The sequence below is a fragment of the Cibotium barometz genome, chromosome 45 (genome assembly GCF_041138505.1).
Source record: "Cibotium barometz isolate CiBa-2024 chromosome 45, ASM4113850v1, whole genome shotgun sequence".
NCBI lineage: Eukaryota > Viridiplantae > Streptophyta > Polypodiopsida > Cyatheales > Cibotiaceae > Cibotium > Cibotium barometz.
Window position 1 is genome coordinate 6,526,095 of NC_141090.1, and position 16,937 is coordinate 6,543,031.

At 45.2% G+C, this 16,937-nt stretch overlaps 1 protein-coding gene across 7 annotated transcripts in view; it reads right to left on the reverse strand.

Annotated features, from left to right (window-relative positions):
* Positions 1–12,321, reverse strand: part of LOC147612360 (NOL1/NOP2/sun family protein) — a 110,824-nt gene extending 98,503 nt beyond the window's left edge. For all 7 annotated transcript variants that reach the window (XM_086782983.1, XM_086782984.1, XM_086782981.1 and 4 more), the window contains exon 1: positions 12,045–12,321. In XM_086782983.1, the coding sequence (XP_086639109.1) occupies positions 12,045–12,172 (128 nt within the window). In that variant the 5' untranslated portion in view covers positions 12,173–12,321. The remainder of the gene's footprint in view (positions 1–12,044) is intronic.
* Positions 12,322–16,937: the final 4,616 nt, after the last annotated feature.

The following is a 16,937-nucleotide window of genomic DNA, read 5'->3' on the forward strand; positions in this document are numbered from 1 at the left end:
ATTCGCATGCTATGCTGTCATATGCAGATGTTGAGGGTGCTCTTCTTCAAGAAGAGATGAACAGGAAAAACAACTCTGTTGGAAAGTCCAATGCAATGAATGCACGTGGGAGATCCCAACAAAGGGGAAAAAGCCAAGAACGGGGAAGGAGCAAGTCTCGCTCCAAAAAGGATTTGGAATGCCATTATTGTGGCAAGAAGGGACACATTAAAAAGCAATGCTACAAATGGAAAAATGATCAAAAGGAAAAGGGAAAAGGCAAAGACAAAGAGAAAGATGAAGCCAAAGATGTAAAGCCAAAGGGCAAAAGTGGAGTCAAGATTGAAGAAATCAATGTGTCACATGCAAGTGGCAGTGAGGATGAGGTCCTATTTACGTCTTCACTTGATGCCCATTCACTTCTTACAGGTGGTCATGGTATGCACTCATGGATCATTGATTCACGTGCCTCCTTTCATGTCACAGGTTGCAGAGACTTGTTTGTCAGGTATACTGCTGGCAATGAAGGAGTGGTTTATTTGGGTGATAACCATGCATGCAAGATTCTTGGCAGAGGTGATGTGAGGCTTGTGTTTTCAGATGGCTCACAGCTTATGCTCCATGATGTCAGGCATGTGCCTGAGATCAAGAAGAACCTGCTTTCTACTGGACAGCTTGATGATGCTGATTATGTTACCACATTTGGTCGTGGAAAGTGGAAGATTAGTAAGGGCTCACTGGTTGTTGCCAGAGGCTCTAAGGTGGACACTCTTTATTTCATGCATGCAGGTGTTTGTCACCATGCTAATGTAAATGCAACCGAGCTGCCGGAAATCTCTATGTGGCATAGCCGGTTGGGACACATGAGTGTCAAAGGAATGGAGCAATTGTCTCGTTTGGGTTACTTGCCTTCTCTAAAGTTTTCAAGTTTTCAGTTTTGTGAGCATTGTATATATGGTAGGCAACTACAGTGCCCCCACAAGAAAGCTCTTGGACAGAAAGATGCTCAGTTAGAGCTTGTGCATACAGATGTATGTGAGATGCCTCAGCTTTCTTTGGGAGGGGCAAAATACTTTGTGTCTTTTATTGATGATGCCACACGCAAGGTGTGGGTTTATCCTCTTCGTTTGAAGAGTGATACATTCTCAGTGTTTGAGAAGTTTGTTGCTCTTGTTGAGAATCAAACTGGCAAAACACTGAAGGCTTTGCGTTCCGACAATGGTGGAGAGTATATGTCCAAACAGTTTCAGGACTTTTGTGATGCTAAAGGCATCAAGAGGGAGCTCTCTACTCCTTATGATCCTCCACAAAACGGGACAGCAGAGAGGATGAACAGGACCATTCAGGAGAAGGTCCGTTCTATGTTGTCACATGCTGCATTACCTAATGGTTTTTGGGCTGAAGCTGTTATGATAGCCGTTCACCTTATAAACAGGTCACCTAACACGAGCTTGGTGGGAAAGTGCCAGAGGAAGTATGGACAGGGAAGCCTCCGTCATACAAGCACTTGAGAGTGTTTGGTTGCGTTGCGTACGTGCACATACGCAGGGAAATGCGCACCAAACTTGATCCTAAGTCTCACAAATGCATATTCCTAGGATATGGTGACAGAGGTGAAATGGGGTATAGACTTTGGGATCCCGTGAATAGAAAGATTATACGCAGCAATGATGTCATTTTTGATGAAACATGCATGTATAAGGAGCCTGCAAGGCAACAGGAGCCTGGCAGAGTCATCTTTGATGATGATGGACATCATGGACAACAACCAAGGGCTGTAAATCAGCCATTACAGCAGGAAAACCAGCCCTTAAATGGTGCTGAAAATGGTCCAAATGGACAGCCAGAGATGGCAGAAGATATCCCTATGGATATACCACAGTTAGAAGAAATACCGGGCATGATATTTCAGCCTTATGGCATGGAACAGGAGCCACCAATGGGTGATATGCAGGCTGGACAGCAACCTGCAAATGATGGTCATTGGGTACGGAGGTCCACTAGACCCTCCAGAGCCCCTGACAGGTTTGTTCCAGGGGTTGACTACTTGATGCTCACTGACTGTGGGGAGCCCTCATGTTATAAAGAGGCTTTACAGAGGGCAGACAAAGCTCTATGGGAGCGTGCCATGAAGTCAGAGATGGATTCTCTGCACAAAAATGAAACATGGAAGTTGGTGCATTTGCCTGCAGGCAAGAAGGTTTTGCCATGCAAATGGGTTTACAGGCTCAAAGTTGCACCAGATGCAAAGCCAAGATACAAAGCCAGGTTAGTGGCTAAGGGCTTCAAGCAGGAATATGGTGTGGACTTTGAGGAGATCTTCTCTCCAGTGGTCAAAATGACCACACTTAGAGCTGTGTTAGCTTTGGTTGCGCATGATGATCTGGACTTGATTCAGATGGATGTGAAGACTGCTTTTCTTCACGGTGATCTCCATGAGGAGATATATATGCAGCAGCCAGAGGGTTATGCAGTGAGTGGAAAGGAGAAGCTTGTATGCAAGCTGAAAAAGAGTCTTTATGGACTCAAACAGGCACCAAGGGAATGGTATCATAAATTTGATACATTCATGAAATCACAGAAATTCAGGAGAAGTGACATAGATCACTGCTTGTACACCAAGAAAGCTTTGGATGGCAGTCTATTGATCCTCATCTTGTATGTTGATGATATGTTGATTGCCGGGAAATCTCGTAAGGAGATGGATACCTTGAAGCAGAGGCTGCATCAAACCTTTGATATGAAGGATTTGGGTGATGCAAATCACATCTTGGGTATGCGGATACTTCGGGACAGAAATCAACATGTGTTGTATTTGTCTCAGAAGGAATACATTGGCAAAGTTTTGCAGAGGTTCAATATGGACGGGGGGAAGAAGACTAGTACTCCTTTGCCTCCATATGTGAAACTCAGTGCTATGGACAGCCCACAGTCAGATAGTGGCAGGGCTGATATGGCCAAGATTCCGTATGCTTCAGCTTGTGGCAGTCTCATGTATGCCATGGTTGCTACTAGGCCGGACATTGCATTTGCAGTGGGAGTGGTTTCTAGATACATGGCCAACCCTGGCAAGAAGCATTGGGAAGCAGTGAAAGGTGTCATGAGATACCTGAAGGGCACACAGGATATGTGCATATGTTTTGGCAAACAGGATGCATTAGTGCATGGTTACACCGATTCAGATTATGCCGGTCATCCAGATAACTGGAAGTCTACTACCGGTTATGTGTTTACATTCACAGGAGGTGCTGTGTCATGGATATCCAGGATGCAGAAGTGCACTGCCTTATCTACTACAGAGGCCGAGTATATTGCAGCCACAGAGGCTTGCAAGGAGGCATTATGGCTATCTCGGTTAGTGGTTGATTTGGGTTATACAGGGGATATTCCATTGTTGCATTGTGACAGTCAGAGTGCCATCCAGTTGGCAAAGAACCCTGTCTTTCATGCAAAGACGAAGCATGTGGATGTGAAGTATCACTTCATCAGAGAGGTGATAGAGAACAAGCAAATTCAGCTTGTTAAGATTCATACGGATGACAACCCGGCTGATCTGTTGACAAAGAGTTTGCCTCCGGAGCGGTTTGCCCATTGCAGACACTTGATGGGCATTGGATGAGGCCAGTTTCAGCCTTGATATGGCCTTGTATATTATCATGTACATGCTGATTTTTCTTTTCCTTCATTTAAGGGCACTTTGCCTTTAAGTGGGAGGTTGTTGGGGTAAAGGCGTTATGCCCACCCTTATAGTCTGTACAAGCCCATAAGTTATAGTACATAGTACACTTAGTACTTTTAATGTACTAAGTGCACTATGTGTACTAGTGCAATATACATGTGTGATAGGGGAGTCACACACTCACTTGGTGAGTTGACTTATCCCCACAACTCTCTCTCTCTCTCTCCCTTGTTCTCTCTGTGTATGTCTCCCACATGAATTAACCTAACCCTAATTCTTCCTTCTCTCGCACAACTTTTAATGTACTAAGTGCACTATGTGTACTAGTGCAATATACATGTGTGATAGGGGAGTCACACACTCACTTGGTGAGTTGACTTATCCCCACAACTCTCTCTCTCTCTCTCTCTCCCTTGTTCTCTCTGTGTATGTCTCCCACATGAATTAACCTAACCCTAATTCTTCCTTCTCTCGCACAGTAAGGTCCTCAAAGCTTGTACATGATATTATTCTCCTTGGGTAATAAAATACTCCAAGGGGGGGGGGGGGGTCGGCCCATTCCGGCCTCTATGCGGTGTCACACGTGCAAGCTCCATTTTCAGCATTTGTGGATGTTTTGTCCAGCTTTTATGTTTCATGCAAAGTGATGATGATGGATATATATATTAAGGCTGTGGCCATGTTTTAATGTTTTAATATGCATTGATGGTATCAACAAGTGTGTCAAAGGCCCTAGTCCCCCGGGCACCCGCCGCAAGTTACATCCGCCGCATTGTCCTCCGTCGAACAATAAAGTAGCAAGATGTCACCAGCCAAGATCTTCTCACGTACAAAGTGATACTGTATCTCTATGTGCTTGGTCCGGGCATGAAAGACCGGGTTCCGAGCAGTAGCTATACAACTTTGGTTATCACACTGGATGATTGTGGGCTCTTTCTGTGGAAACCCAATCTCGCCTAGCAGCCTCCGCAGCCACACAACCTCGCAAGCAGCACCACAAGCAGCCCGGTACTCTGCCTCTATCGAAGATAGGGCAATAGTTGGCTGCCTCTTACAGCTCCAAGAAACTACTCCTGAGCCGAGGGTAAAACTGTAACCTGAAGTAGATCTCCTCGTGTCTGGATCTCCTCCCCAATGTGAGTTACTCCAACCTTGGAGTCTGACTCCATCCCCTCCTGTGTAAAAGAGTCCTAGATCCTTCGTACTCTGCAGATACCGCAAGATCCGCAATCCTGCGTCCCAATGAGACTTCAATGGCGTTTGCATAAAAGAGCTCAACAGCCCCACGGAGAAGCTCAAGTCCAAATCAATGAACCAACCAACTTCCAATACTGCGAGGCATCAACTGGCTCACAAGGATCATTAACAGTTAACTTTGTATTTGGATCCATCAGCGAAGTAATAGACTTGCAATTCTCCATCCCAAAGGCCTCAAGCAATTCATGAACATACCGCTGCTCAGAGACAAAAACCCCCCTCTGGGTCTGCCAGATCTCCAATCCCAAAAAGAAGTGGAGTAAGCCTAGATCGGTCATCTCAAACTCCTTTGACAAGGCAACCTTCGTCACGCCAATGTGCTCCACATGACCGCCGATGAGAATGCGATCATCCACATAAAGGAAAATAATCGTAACCATGCCGCGTTCCCGAAAGAGATACAGGTTGGGATCTGCAACCGATCTCTGAAAACCAGTCCGAACAAAGAAGGAATCAATCTTCTAATTCCAAGCCCTGGGAGCCTGCTTAAGACCATACAAGGCCTTACGTAACCTGTAAACCATCCCTTCTGACCTTGGAACAACAAAGCCTGGAGGTTGCTCAACATACACCTCCTCCTGCAGGTCACCATTAAGGAACGCAGATTTTACATCCATTTGATACACAGGCTACCTCTGAGAAGAAGCAAGGGCAAGAACGGTCCAAATCGTGGTCATCCTTGCTATCGGTGCAAAGGTATCCTCGTAGTCGATGCCTGGCCGCTGAGCATAACCTTTAGCCACGAGTCTGGCTTTGTGTTTGTCCACCGACCCATCTGACGCATATTTGGTCTTAAAGACCCATTTGACACCAATGAGACTGACCGTTTCGACGGCCTCGGTACCAACTCCCATGTGTTGTTCTTCTCGATGGCATCAAGTTCCACCTGCATGGCTTTCCTCCAAGTATCTTGTGAAAGGGCTTCCTTAACAGAAGTGGGCTCCTTGTCCCGCATAATACGAGACATCAAAGCATAGTTTACCTAAAGAAGCTCCGCTATATTGCTTTTGTCGCAGACTCTGTGCGATCTTCGAGGGCCGTCCTCTGTGGTCCACTCGGAGAGTAGCTCCGTGACACCTGACTCCCGAAGGGTGTCCATCAACCACCTGGGTACTCGAACAGATCGTGGAGCCTCCTGCCGTTGCGGGGGCTCTACTCCAGCTGCGGGATCAACCTCCTGTACTGACTGAGGTTGATCAACTCGAACAATGGTCATCATCAGACTCCTCTGGATCTCCAAGAAGTGGCGGCTCCTCGACAGTGGATACTGGAACATGCTCATCAAAGACCACATCTCGGCTGACAACAATCTCATTCCTCTCTGGATCATACAATCTATATCCCTTGGAAAGAGAATTATACCCCACAAATATAAGCTTGCGGGATTTGGAGTCAAGCTTCCCCCTATGCTCCTTTGGAATATGTACATATGCATCGCTCCCAAAAACACGGAAGTGGGAGACATCAGGTTTCCTGCCAAAGTATGCCTCAAACAGAGTCATATTAGGTACTAAAGTCGTTGGAGACCGGTTGAGGGTATGGACAGCCGTTGCCACAGCCTCTCCCCAAAGTGGACGAGAAAGATCACGATGCTCCAGCATGGTCCTCGCCATCTCCACCACAGTCCTCTTTTTGCGTTCTACAACTCCATTCTCTGAAGGCGATCCTGTATTGGCCAGTTCCCTCTTGATGATATGGTCTGCACAAAATCTAAGAAATACATTTGAGGAGAATTCACCCCCTTTGTCAGCCCTGAGAGTCTTTACCTGCAATCCAGACTCTTTTTCCACCATCACGTGCCAATCCTTGAACCGTGCAAAAGCTTGGTCCTTCTGTGAAAGAAAGTAGACCCACGTGAATCTGGTACAGTCATCAACAAGCAGCATGAAATAGAGAGATCCTCCCAATGATGGTGTCTGTTGAGGTCCACACAAGTCAGTGTGAATCAACTCCAATGGTTTTGAAGCCCGCCTAGAAGCCTGCTTCGGAAAGGATTCCTTGTGCTGCTTACCACGTATGCAAGAACTGCAACCGCAACGTCCTTGCCTGCCGCCAACATCTGGCAAGCCAACCACCATCTAGTCCCGAAAAGCTCGCCGCAGTGCATCCACATTTAAGTGGCCATAACAAAAGTGCCACAGATCTCCGACCTGAGAACCTGTCAATGAGGAGAGTGCAGAGAGCTTGTAGATACCATTCTCCACACCGCCTTCCCAAACAACCTGGCCAGTCTCACAGTCCCGTAGAGCAACCAAATGCTCCTCAAATTCCACCCGAAAGCCAGTCTTGCATACTTCATGCACTGACAGAAGGTGAAAACCAAGAGCAGGGACGTAAAGAACACAGGAGGCATGCTTGCCCCCCTTGCCGTCGGGAATAATCTCCATCCGGCCCTCGCTATGTATCGGAATGGTGTTGTCACCAATGAAGATGCGACCTGACTGCCGTTTCAAATCCAAAAAGAAGTCTCGGGACGGAGTCAAGAATCCATTCCCGGGTATCCTTTGCGGTGAAGCCAACTGCCTCCTCGCTCGAAGACGATGAAGCATCTGAGTCCATCATCTCTAAGTGCACAAATGCATGAGTCTTTGTTTGCAGCTGAGGCTGAAGAATCAGCACTCTTCCCAGTCCGCTTAGGACACTTCCTCCAAAAGTGGCCTTTCTCGCCACAATCATTGCAGGACCTCTCGGCCTTCAGTTTCTCTCGATCTATGTCAGGCTTCTTCTCAGAAGACTTCTCCGGTGAAGCCTTCCCTTTGCCCTTCTTGTTATTCCGGTCTTTCGGCCGTTGGTCAGTTAAGACCTCCGAACCTCCGCTGTGAGGAGGGTTCGTGAATCGTTCCTCCTGGTCCAAGACCATGGGCACAAGCTCCTCCCAGGTAATGGTGCTGAGCCTCTGCCACTAGAATCAAAAAGGAGTAGAAAGCGGAATACTGAGCAGGCAAGTGGGACAACAAAGTAATGGCCATATCTTCTAATGATATCTCCTTCTCAACCTGGAGGACTTCCTCCTCAAGGGCCTCCAGCTTGTTAATGTGCTCCCGCATCGTCGACGACTTTGGAGGGTTCATAACCCGCATCTGTACTTCCAAGGAAATCCTCTTCATGGGCGATACCCTGTTATAAAGAGAAGCCAAGTGCTGCCATATGCCTCTGGCCAGCGTCATATGCTTTACGTGATTGATTACTTGCGGTGTGCAATTGAGGAAGATAAATGAACGAACCCTGGTGTTGACACGATCCCACATCTGTGCCAATGCCTCGCGGTCCTTCCTCGTTGACAGTAACTCCCCTTCCTCTGCTTCCGGCCGTGGAACCCCGATAACGATGAAATCAGCAAGGTCATATGACTCCAGTACAAACTCCATCATAACCTTCCAGATGCCGTAATTGTTCCCGTCCAACTGACGGTCCACTGAGAACGTGGGGAGTGTTGGGATCTTCACATGCTTCTTAGCCGTCTCTAACAAATCTACCATCGCGGGGATGTAACTGAAAAAGGGTGGGTGGGTGGGAAAAAAAACTTTAAACCTGCAAGTGGCTATCCAGCAACTCAGCCTGCCTTCCTCTTGCTTCTTCTCTTCCCGAACAGTCCCTAACAATCCACCAATCAGCAACGCAACAATCCCCCTCTTGCTCAGAAAACTTCCAAGATCTTTCAAGAGCCTAGGGCTCTGATACCATGTCAAAATACGCAGCGAAGATGATAACCAAATATGAGACCACAAGAGCAAGTAGAGTGCAGAAATAAGACAGCACAAGAGAAGGAGAGAGATAGGCGTGAAACTCTTCTCTATACACAAGATCCCGAAATGAAAACAAGATACAATGGTGTGGGGGCCATGGGGCCATTTTATATGGCCCCATACATGCAGTCAGCCTGTTGAAAAGGCAGCCGACTGGGCCTACATGTCCACGACTAGCTCCATCCACCAGTTGGCCAGCTGTACACAATCGGCCAGCATGCATGAGAGGCCAGGGTGCAGAAAATTGCCTCCCACACCTGGTAAAAATAGGGAAAAATGGGGAAAAAATACGAGGAGTGAGGAAAAATGAGAAAACACCTACAAAGGGCGGGCACACCCACAACAGAGGCCCTGGTGTCTGATAAAGACAGGAGATGACTTCTAACATAGTCATCTCCTCCGGCCGGTGTTTTGGGGGGCAGCTCACCGGGAGATGGGAGCTCGGTGGAGGGATGCTGCAGTGCCCGTTGAGGGTGTTCGTGGTGCTCGATGGTGATGCGTCTCCTATGTGTGTTAGTCTTCCGCTGCGCATTCTGACATGGTATCAGAGCTCGGGCGGTGGTCCTGGGCTACCCCCTCGCGCCTCGGTGGCTTGCGGAGCTCGAATCGAGGGAGGGTGTTGGAAGGTTGGCAATTTCGAACTTGTGATCTATGGCCTAAGCGTGCCTTGGATTATCCCATAAGTGGAAGCATGGGTAGTTGAAGCGCCATATATAGGGTGTGGTGGCACCTTGTCATAGTCATCTCCTCCGGTCGGTGTTTTGGGGGACAGCTCACCGGGAGATGGGAGCCCGGTGGAGGGATGCTGCAATGCCCGTTGAGGGTGTTCATGGTGCTCGATGGTGATGCATCTCCTACGTGCGTTAGTCTTCCGCTGCACATTCTGACCGAGTTATCGAGAGAGTGATGGAATCCCCCCCCCCCCCACTGCTGCTTTGGTTCTAGCCCATACAACAACGACTCTTTCTTCACATCTACACAGCCTCTCCGGAAATAGTTCCTCATGTCATATCGCTCCCGTGCCTCCGTGGAGCTTCTACTTTGCAAAGTTGGGTACTCTAGCCTCCTCGGACAGTGCTTCATTTGCCAACAGATAAGACCCGTCACATCAGTCCAAGAGAGCACCACCAGTGCCCCCTCCCCCCTCCCCTCCTTCCTCCTCTGTTCGAATATATCATCTCCCAAGGGGTCTACATCACCTTTTTCATGCTTGTACTAGTCATTTTATGAGACCCTGCATTAGCATATTTAGCAGATATTATTTGAGATTTTTCTACCATTTTTTAGCCATTTTATGCTACTGGACAGTTGCCAGCCTGCTACAACTCGCCGACCAGCTCTCTCGAGGGATATATAAGGGTTCCTACCCTTCCCCTCACTTTTCATCTCATTCTTGCGTATCTGCTGGAGGTCATTGGTTGTAGCAACAGTCTCTTATGCTTGTAAGCACCTACGGGCTTCCCTGCTCGTTTTCGGCAATAATCAACTGTTTCCAACCCTCTACAGTTTGTGCTTTGGGCCTACGACCTATGATGCTTTCTTTCACACACACCCCACCCCCCCGTGGCCGATTCCCAACAGAGCTCCTCACCAAGGGGGAGGACGGGGAATCGCAGCCCCTAGGATTTAGAGCACTAGGCTCAGGCCCCAAAGGACCCAAGTGCAGGAGTGTGGTAGGCTGCCAGTTCGAGGCGGAACCGCTGTCCACTTCCAAGGCAGAACAACACCATCAGGCTCACCACACTGGTGGGCTCGGATACGATCATGTCAGAGAACCATTTTGAGCACTTATCACAGCAGCCTTCCGAGGGTGATGCTCAAGTCTCGATTAACTTTCAACACCCCTCTTATATCGAGGTCACCCTGAGCTAGCACCCAACAAACCGACCAACACAGACAAAAACTCCATCAGACAGCCGACGCCGCACCCAGAGCGATGTGCTATACAAAGGTGACACACACCTTCGACCAGCCAAGCGACACACACCTTCAACACCAACTATTCCAGAAGCACAGTGGCTTTCTCATGATTGAGATCATGAGATGCTGTGAAACTATTTATTTCAAACACTAGGTTGTATATATTAACTAGGTATAGGTCAAGTCTAGAGTATAAGTAGTCTATTTTGTTGGCTATTTTTGTGTGATGTAGATTAAGTTTGAGAAATTTTATGTTCTTACAAAACTTTATATTTTAGCCTCTACATACACATTGACACTATGTACTTTACATCGGATTAGGATGACATGATTTTTTACGTTTATCATTAACTCTACTGCTCAAGCTGAGGCAAGTTAAAGGTACACAAATGTGCAGGTGCTAATTTACCTTATGTGTCGTTAATAATAATACTAAAGTTGTTTACCTAAGAGGCCACCGTCAAGCGCAATGCAGGGACACCACCGAACCAGCGAAAGCAGCACCATCAGATTGAACAGGCTTTCATACCATGTTTAGCAATCACCCAAGGTGCCCGCCGAGTGCGGGGATCCCACCCCCTTGCCACCAGCCAGAGGTGTCCCCCCTTAAAACGTGCACCAGGATGAGAGAGACCCCTCCCTCTCCTTCCCTTGAAACCTTTGAGACCATACATTTGGAATTATTCCCGAAGACCTTGCTATATGTCACACTAGAGAGAGGGGGGCTAGATTAACTTTCAACAGATTGGGGGATGATGTTTACGTTTGAGTGCCTGATTGCTGAATAAACAAGCCAGCGAAACAAAACCTTTTCAAAGAGTCAACCGATTACCTAGTATGTGGCATCGCACAAAGGCCATGCAGGTGAGGCAACGTATAACATTACTAATTAATGGAAGGCTAGGTTGCATGGGAAGGGTTGCATAGTTGTCCTCCCCAAGTCCCATATGCTATTTGAGGGAAGAAAAGAGGATGATCTGAGATGTTCTATGAGGAAAGAGGACACAAATTTCAATCTAGAGACAGGCTGTGGCATTCCCATCACCTTGGCCTAAGGGAGGACACAGCCCAGGAGATTATAGTCGGCATAGCCGAGGTTGCCATTGAGAGCATATATACCTTCCTTAGGTGTATGCCTTGCGGATTTGAGGAACATTTAAGGGCAGTTGGGACATCCTTGGTAAGGGTTCAAGTTGACAAGGGGCGGGACTACATCTCAACCTGGTCTGAAAATCTACCTTTTTTCACTTGCTACTTTGGCATAGAGTGGCAATAACACATGCTAGACTAGCTTAGCCATGAGAGGGGCTCGTCTCCTATGACATTGATCTCCTTCTGTTAGACCTGTTAGGGAATCACCATAATACAGCATATGGGTTCTGTTTCTGTGTAGCAGGTGATTACAATTCTTGCTGGTAAAAATTCTTCGTTCTACCTAAAAGCATGTGGGGAGGGGAACTAACGTGAGGGCTTGACAGATTCTCTGGAAGTGCTCCACACCAAAGACTTTCACGAAGTAGTCCTCCACCTCCGCATCGAATTCGAGCTTGGGCCTGTACCCAGGGCTCAGGTCCTCCGCAGTGCCACCCATCTCCGTCGACCAACGCTGGCTCGAAGCGGGGAGAGAGAGAGAGAGAGAGAGAGTAGTATTTATTTGATTTTCAGGAAATATTTTCCTATTCCTACTATGGCTTCAAAAGTGGCATGTCATGCTTGTGGGCATAACTCACATCATACAGAAGTCTAAACCCTGCAAAACAATTGTTTTAGAAAATCCTCCTATATATCTTTCCCTGTTTTCTAAAACAATTGTTTTGGAAAATACTCTTATATATTTTTCCCTATTTTCTAAAACAATTGTTTTAGAAAACCTTTTTCCCTATTGACCCGTAATCAAGCAAAACAATTAATTAGATCCAGCCTTGTTTTTTTGTTGCTTCTCATGCGAAGAGTAGATGACCTTGAGCAGGTCACCTCTCCAAATCATCATTCATCCAACGGCTATGCTTTTTTTTTGAAGTTTTGGTTTTTCAATAAACAACTAATAATTGACAGCTCTTCTATGATTTGTAAATTTCAATTAAGAATGGTGTACCATATATAGACGATCTTTATCATCTTTCTATTAAAAGGAGAGACTCTTCTGATGCCTTCCTAAATGTGACAATCTTACTAAGCTTATTGAACTTCGTAAAGGAGGGCCCATTTATAGCTTTTTTCATGATCTCTCTCATGGGATTGGGTAGCTAGCAAAATCCAACGTTACACCTAACTTTTGCTAAGGGGTTACGTTGTTGACATTACTTATAGCACTTAGCAAACTCTAAAGCTATTTTAAGAAAGCTTCACAAGTCTCATAAGACTTTTTTGGGATGAAACTATAATACTTCTAACAGCTTCTTAAATTTAAGCGCTTCAAAACATTTAAGGTAATAAGGTTAGTAAATTAGTTTTTGAATACAGATCTGTGTGATTGCCACCTTTTCATTTGAACAATATGATTAGGGCCACACGTGTGTTGCTGCAGGAGCTCACTATACAAGTCCAGTTCTATAGTGAGCATTTTTTATGATCGGTTTATTATGAGCCTTGGCTATCTTTAAAGGCACGTGTCACATGCCATGCTCATTACTATTGGCTAGCTAACAAGTATCATCCCGTTGTCTATGAGTTGAGTATAGTAGAGTGGATTCGCACTACTCACCAGGAGGCACATGTTTATTTGGGCCCACATTTGGGTATCAGATCCCTATGGACTAACCGAAAGGTTAGAACCTGTAGATCCGGCTTGGGGAGCTGAAGGTTTCGACCCATTTATTGAAAGAGGAATAGCTTCACACCATATAGCAGCTAGAGGAGTCCTAGTTATATTAGTTGGTCTATTCCACCTCATTGTTCGTCCTCCCCAACAATTATACAAAGCTCTACACATGGAGAATGTTGAAACCATGTCATCTAGCAGTATCGCTACTATTTTTTTCACCGCGTTGTAGTTTCTGGAACCATGTGGTACGGTTTTGCTGCCACTCCAATATGCACGATACACACAACAAGGGAGGTCAAGAGCATTATACATATTTAGATGCCCATCTTACTATGAGATTTGAGGGGGGTTTCATTCTCTTCTAAGATGAATTATGCTCTCTCTTATAGGTTATACATTATGAGAACCGGAAACCCCTAGGTTTGTACCTACTTGGTGAGAGACCAGAAGGTACTCGTGGAGTCACAGCAGCCAGCAAGATGCCTCTCAAACATCCACCATTATAGACTACTTCAAATTGCTTCTTTAGATTGCATTTGCCCATGCTAGAGAGTACTATCCACGCTTTACAGAGATTGCTTCTTCGAATTACATTTTCCCATGCCAAAGAGTACTATCCACGGTCCAAGGTATTATACATGCTAGAGAGAGGCTACACCTCCCCACTCATCGAATCCTTTGCCCCCATGCACCCATGGCATCACTAGTGAGAGAGCTTGGTCCTAGTTGAGAGCTAGACCTCCGCCCCCCAGTAAGCCTACAGCCAATCAACTACAAATCTACGACATACTATGCCACCATGGAGGAGAGGCCAGTACTCCATACAGCAGGGGATGAGACTACACCTATCAAATCTAAGAGAGTTTATGATAAACCGAGGGCAAATATCTACTTTTTCATTTATTGGTGTACTTTTTTTATAGGAGAGTACATAGGAAGGTTATCAAGGCATTAGGAAAGACTAATCAAGCAAAAAATCATTTAAAAAATCAAAAGAAACTATTGATTTTTGCTCATTTTCACTAATCTGCTAGTTTTCATGCTTAAGAGAGTCAAGAGATGAAAAATAAAAATTTGCTGCGATTGAGTCTCATTGAGTTTAAAATCATAAGTCCCATGATTAGAAGAACCAAACTAGATGTTTAGGGCATGAAAAATCATCAAAAACACCAAAAAAGATTGACCATGAAAAAGAGCTTTTCAAACCAGAGGTAAGGCAAAGGCTAAGGAAAAGTGGAGAGAAAACTACTCTCTAGAATCCTAGAAGATGTGGAGAGGAAAAAAGTTAAGACCTGAGGAAAAATGGAGAGAAAACTACTGTCTAGAATCCTAGAAGATGTGGAGAGGAAAAAGTTAAGAAACCTCCTCAACATGGATCTGGAGAGACAAGGAAGAGTTTTTCTCTCAAAATCTTAGAGAGGCTTGTCTTCTTCAAAAATAAACCAAAAAACCTCAAAGTCTTGCACATAAGTATTCATAAGAAACCTCCACATTTTGGGGTTATTCCATTTTTAGAAACTCCAAAGTGTGCATGTTCAAGAACACAACTGGGCATGGTTAAACCTCTACATTTTGGGGTTGTACCATTTTTAGAAACCCCAAAGTTAAGCGTGCATGTTTTGAAACACAATTGGGATGGGCAACCTCCCGTCGGGAGTTTTTTTTCTCTACATAGTAGTTGGCGTCATTGAGCAAGATAAGTTGGACTTTTTGGCCATGCTTAGGCCTACCATAGGGACTCCAACACACAAGTGCACCTCTCTAAGTGCGCACATGCATAAAAATAAAGAGAGATAAATTGTCTCAAAATTCAAACCGTGTGTATTCTTAAGCATTTGTGCTTACTTTTAGTCATCTTTGAGAATTTGTTGCACTTCATTCAAGAGGCTATGTACACAAAAATTGGTATGTGTACTAGTCACATTGGATGTTGTGGTTGTGTATGGTTCACAGTGGTATACAACTTGGACTACTACTTTGATGGATCTACCAATCATGTCCAATTCATACAAAAGAAAGGGGGGTTGTAGAAGGAATAAATGGCGCTTTAAATTCAAAAGGAGTTATAGATGGTCCAAGCGAGTCATCAAGAATCAGCCATCGTAGAGATCTCCAAGATTATGGAAATACTAAACAATCTAGGAAGAGGGGGTTGTAGACGGAATAAATGGTGTTTTAAATTCAAGAGGAGTTGCACATGGCCTAACCGATTCATTAAGAAACGGCCATAGAGATCTCCAAGGTCATGGAAAATATGATGGATCAACCAATCCTATTCAATTCATGCAACAATCATTTGAGTAGTGATGTGAAGCTTTTGGAAAGCTAAATTGCCCAACCAAGTGTTGACATGTCATCTCCAGCCCATTTTACTCCATTCTATGCCACTTTTTATCGTGATATTTATCTGATGTAATTAGGGATTTGTCCAATTTTTCATTCATAATTCAATTCAATATTTCCAATCTTGGTTGTCTACTTTCTCTTGTTTGATCTTTACTTGCTTCCACTTTTTATCGTGATATTTATATGATGTAATTAGGGATTTGTCCAATTTTTCATTCATAATTCAATTCAATATTTCCAATCTTGGTTGTCTACTTTCTCTTGTTTGATCTCTACTTGCTTCCGCTTCATATTCACGTATTCTCACATGGTAGTAGAGATCTTGTGCTTCCACAAATCAGCAAGAAGAGTTTTCAAGTTGCGTTTTTTCTCCTTTGCTCCTTTGGTGGTTGCGTTTTAGAGATCTCCTTCAAGCACACATCAGTGCTTCTCTTAGCACTGATTCTAGGCTATTTTCGGCCTCTTTCCTTCATCTTGGCCAACCCTATAACCTGCGTTTTTTTTTTCTTTGTAGCCCCCTTTTCCACGTTTTTCATTCCCAGTCCTCCCCCCTTCAAAGGAGGCCCTTCTAGCCAACCTTTCTCAGCTTCTACACCCTTCTACCTCTTTCCAACCCCTCACCTAGGTTCTAGGGAGGGTAGGTGGCCCCGAGGTTCCTATTTGCACATTTTTCTTACTACTTATTAAGGAGGAGGGTTCCATGGCTTCTACACCAACTGTTATCTCTTCATCCATTCCTCAACTTCCCAAGGAATCCATCTTAGATGGAACCAAATATCTTGATTGGGCACTATAGATGAAGACTCTCCTTCAGTATCATCGGCTATGGGGTATTGTTTTTGGTATTGATGCCTCTCCTAATGCTACTTCTCCTCAGGCTAAGATTGATGCCTGGGCTAACAAGGATGCAAGGGCTCATGCTTTTTTCTTCTTCAACATAAAACCCTCTATTGTTCGTTAATTTGATGACAATGATGAGGAAATTGGAGAAGAATTGTGGGATACCATATAGAGGAGGTATCGCTGTGAGAACTCTGCTTAGAAAGTAGCCTTGGAGAATCAGCTCTCTAACCTAAAGTTGCCAATATTTCTAACATCATGGACTTTGTTATAAATTCATAACCATTTTGAAGCAGTTGGTCTCTTTGGGGAGCAAAGCTACCCACAAGGACTTTGCCAATCAACTCCTATCCGATTGCCCAAGACTTTCTCTAGTTTTTGTGATACTATATTACTTCTTCCTTCT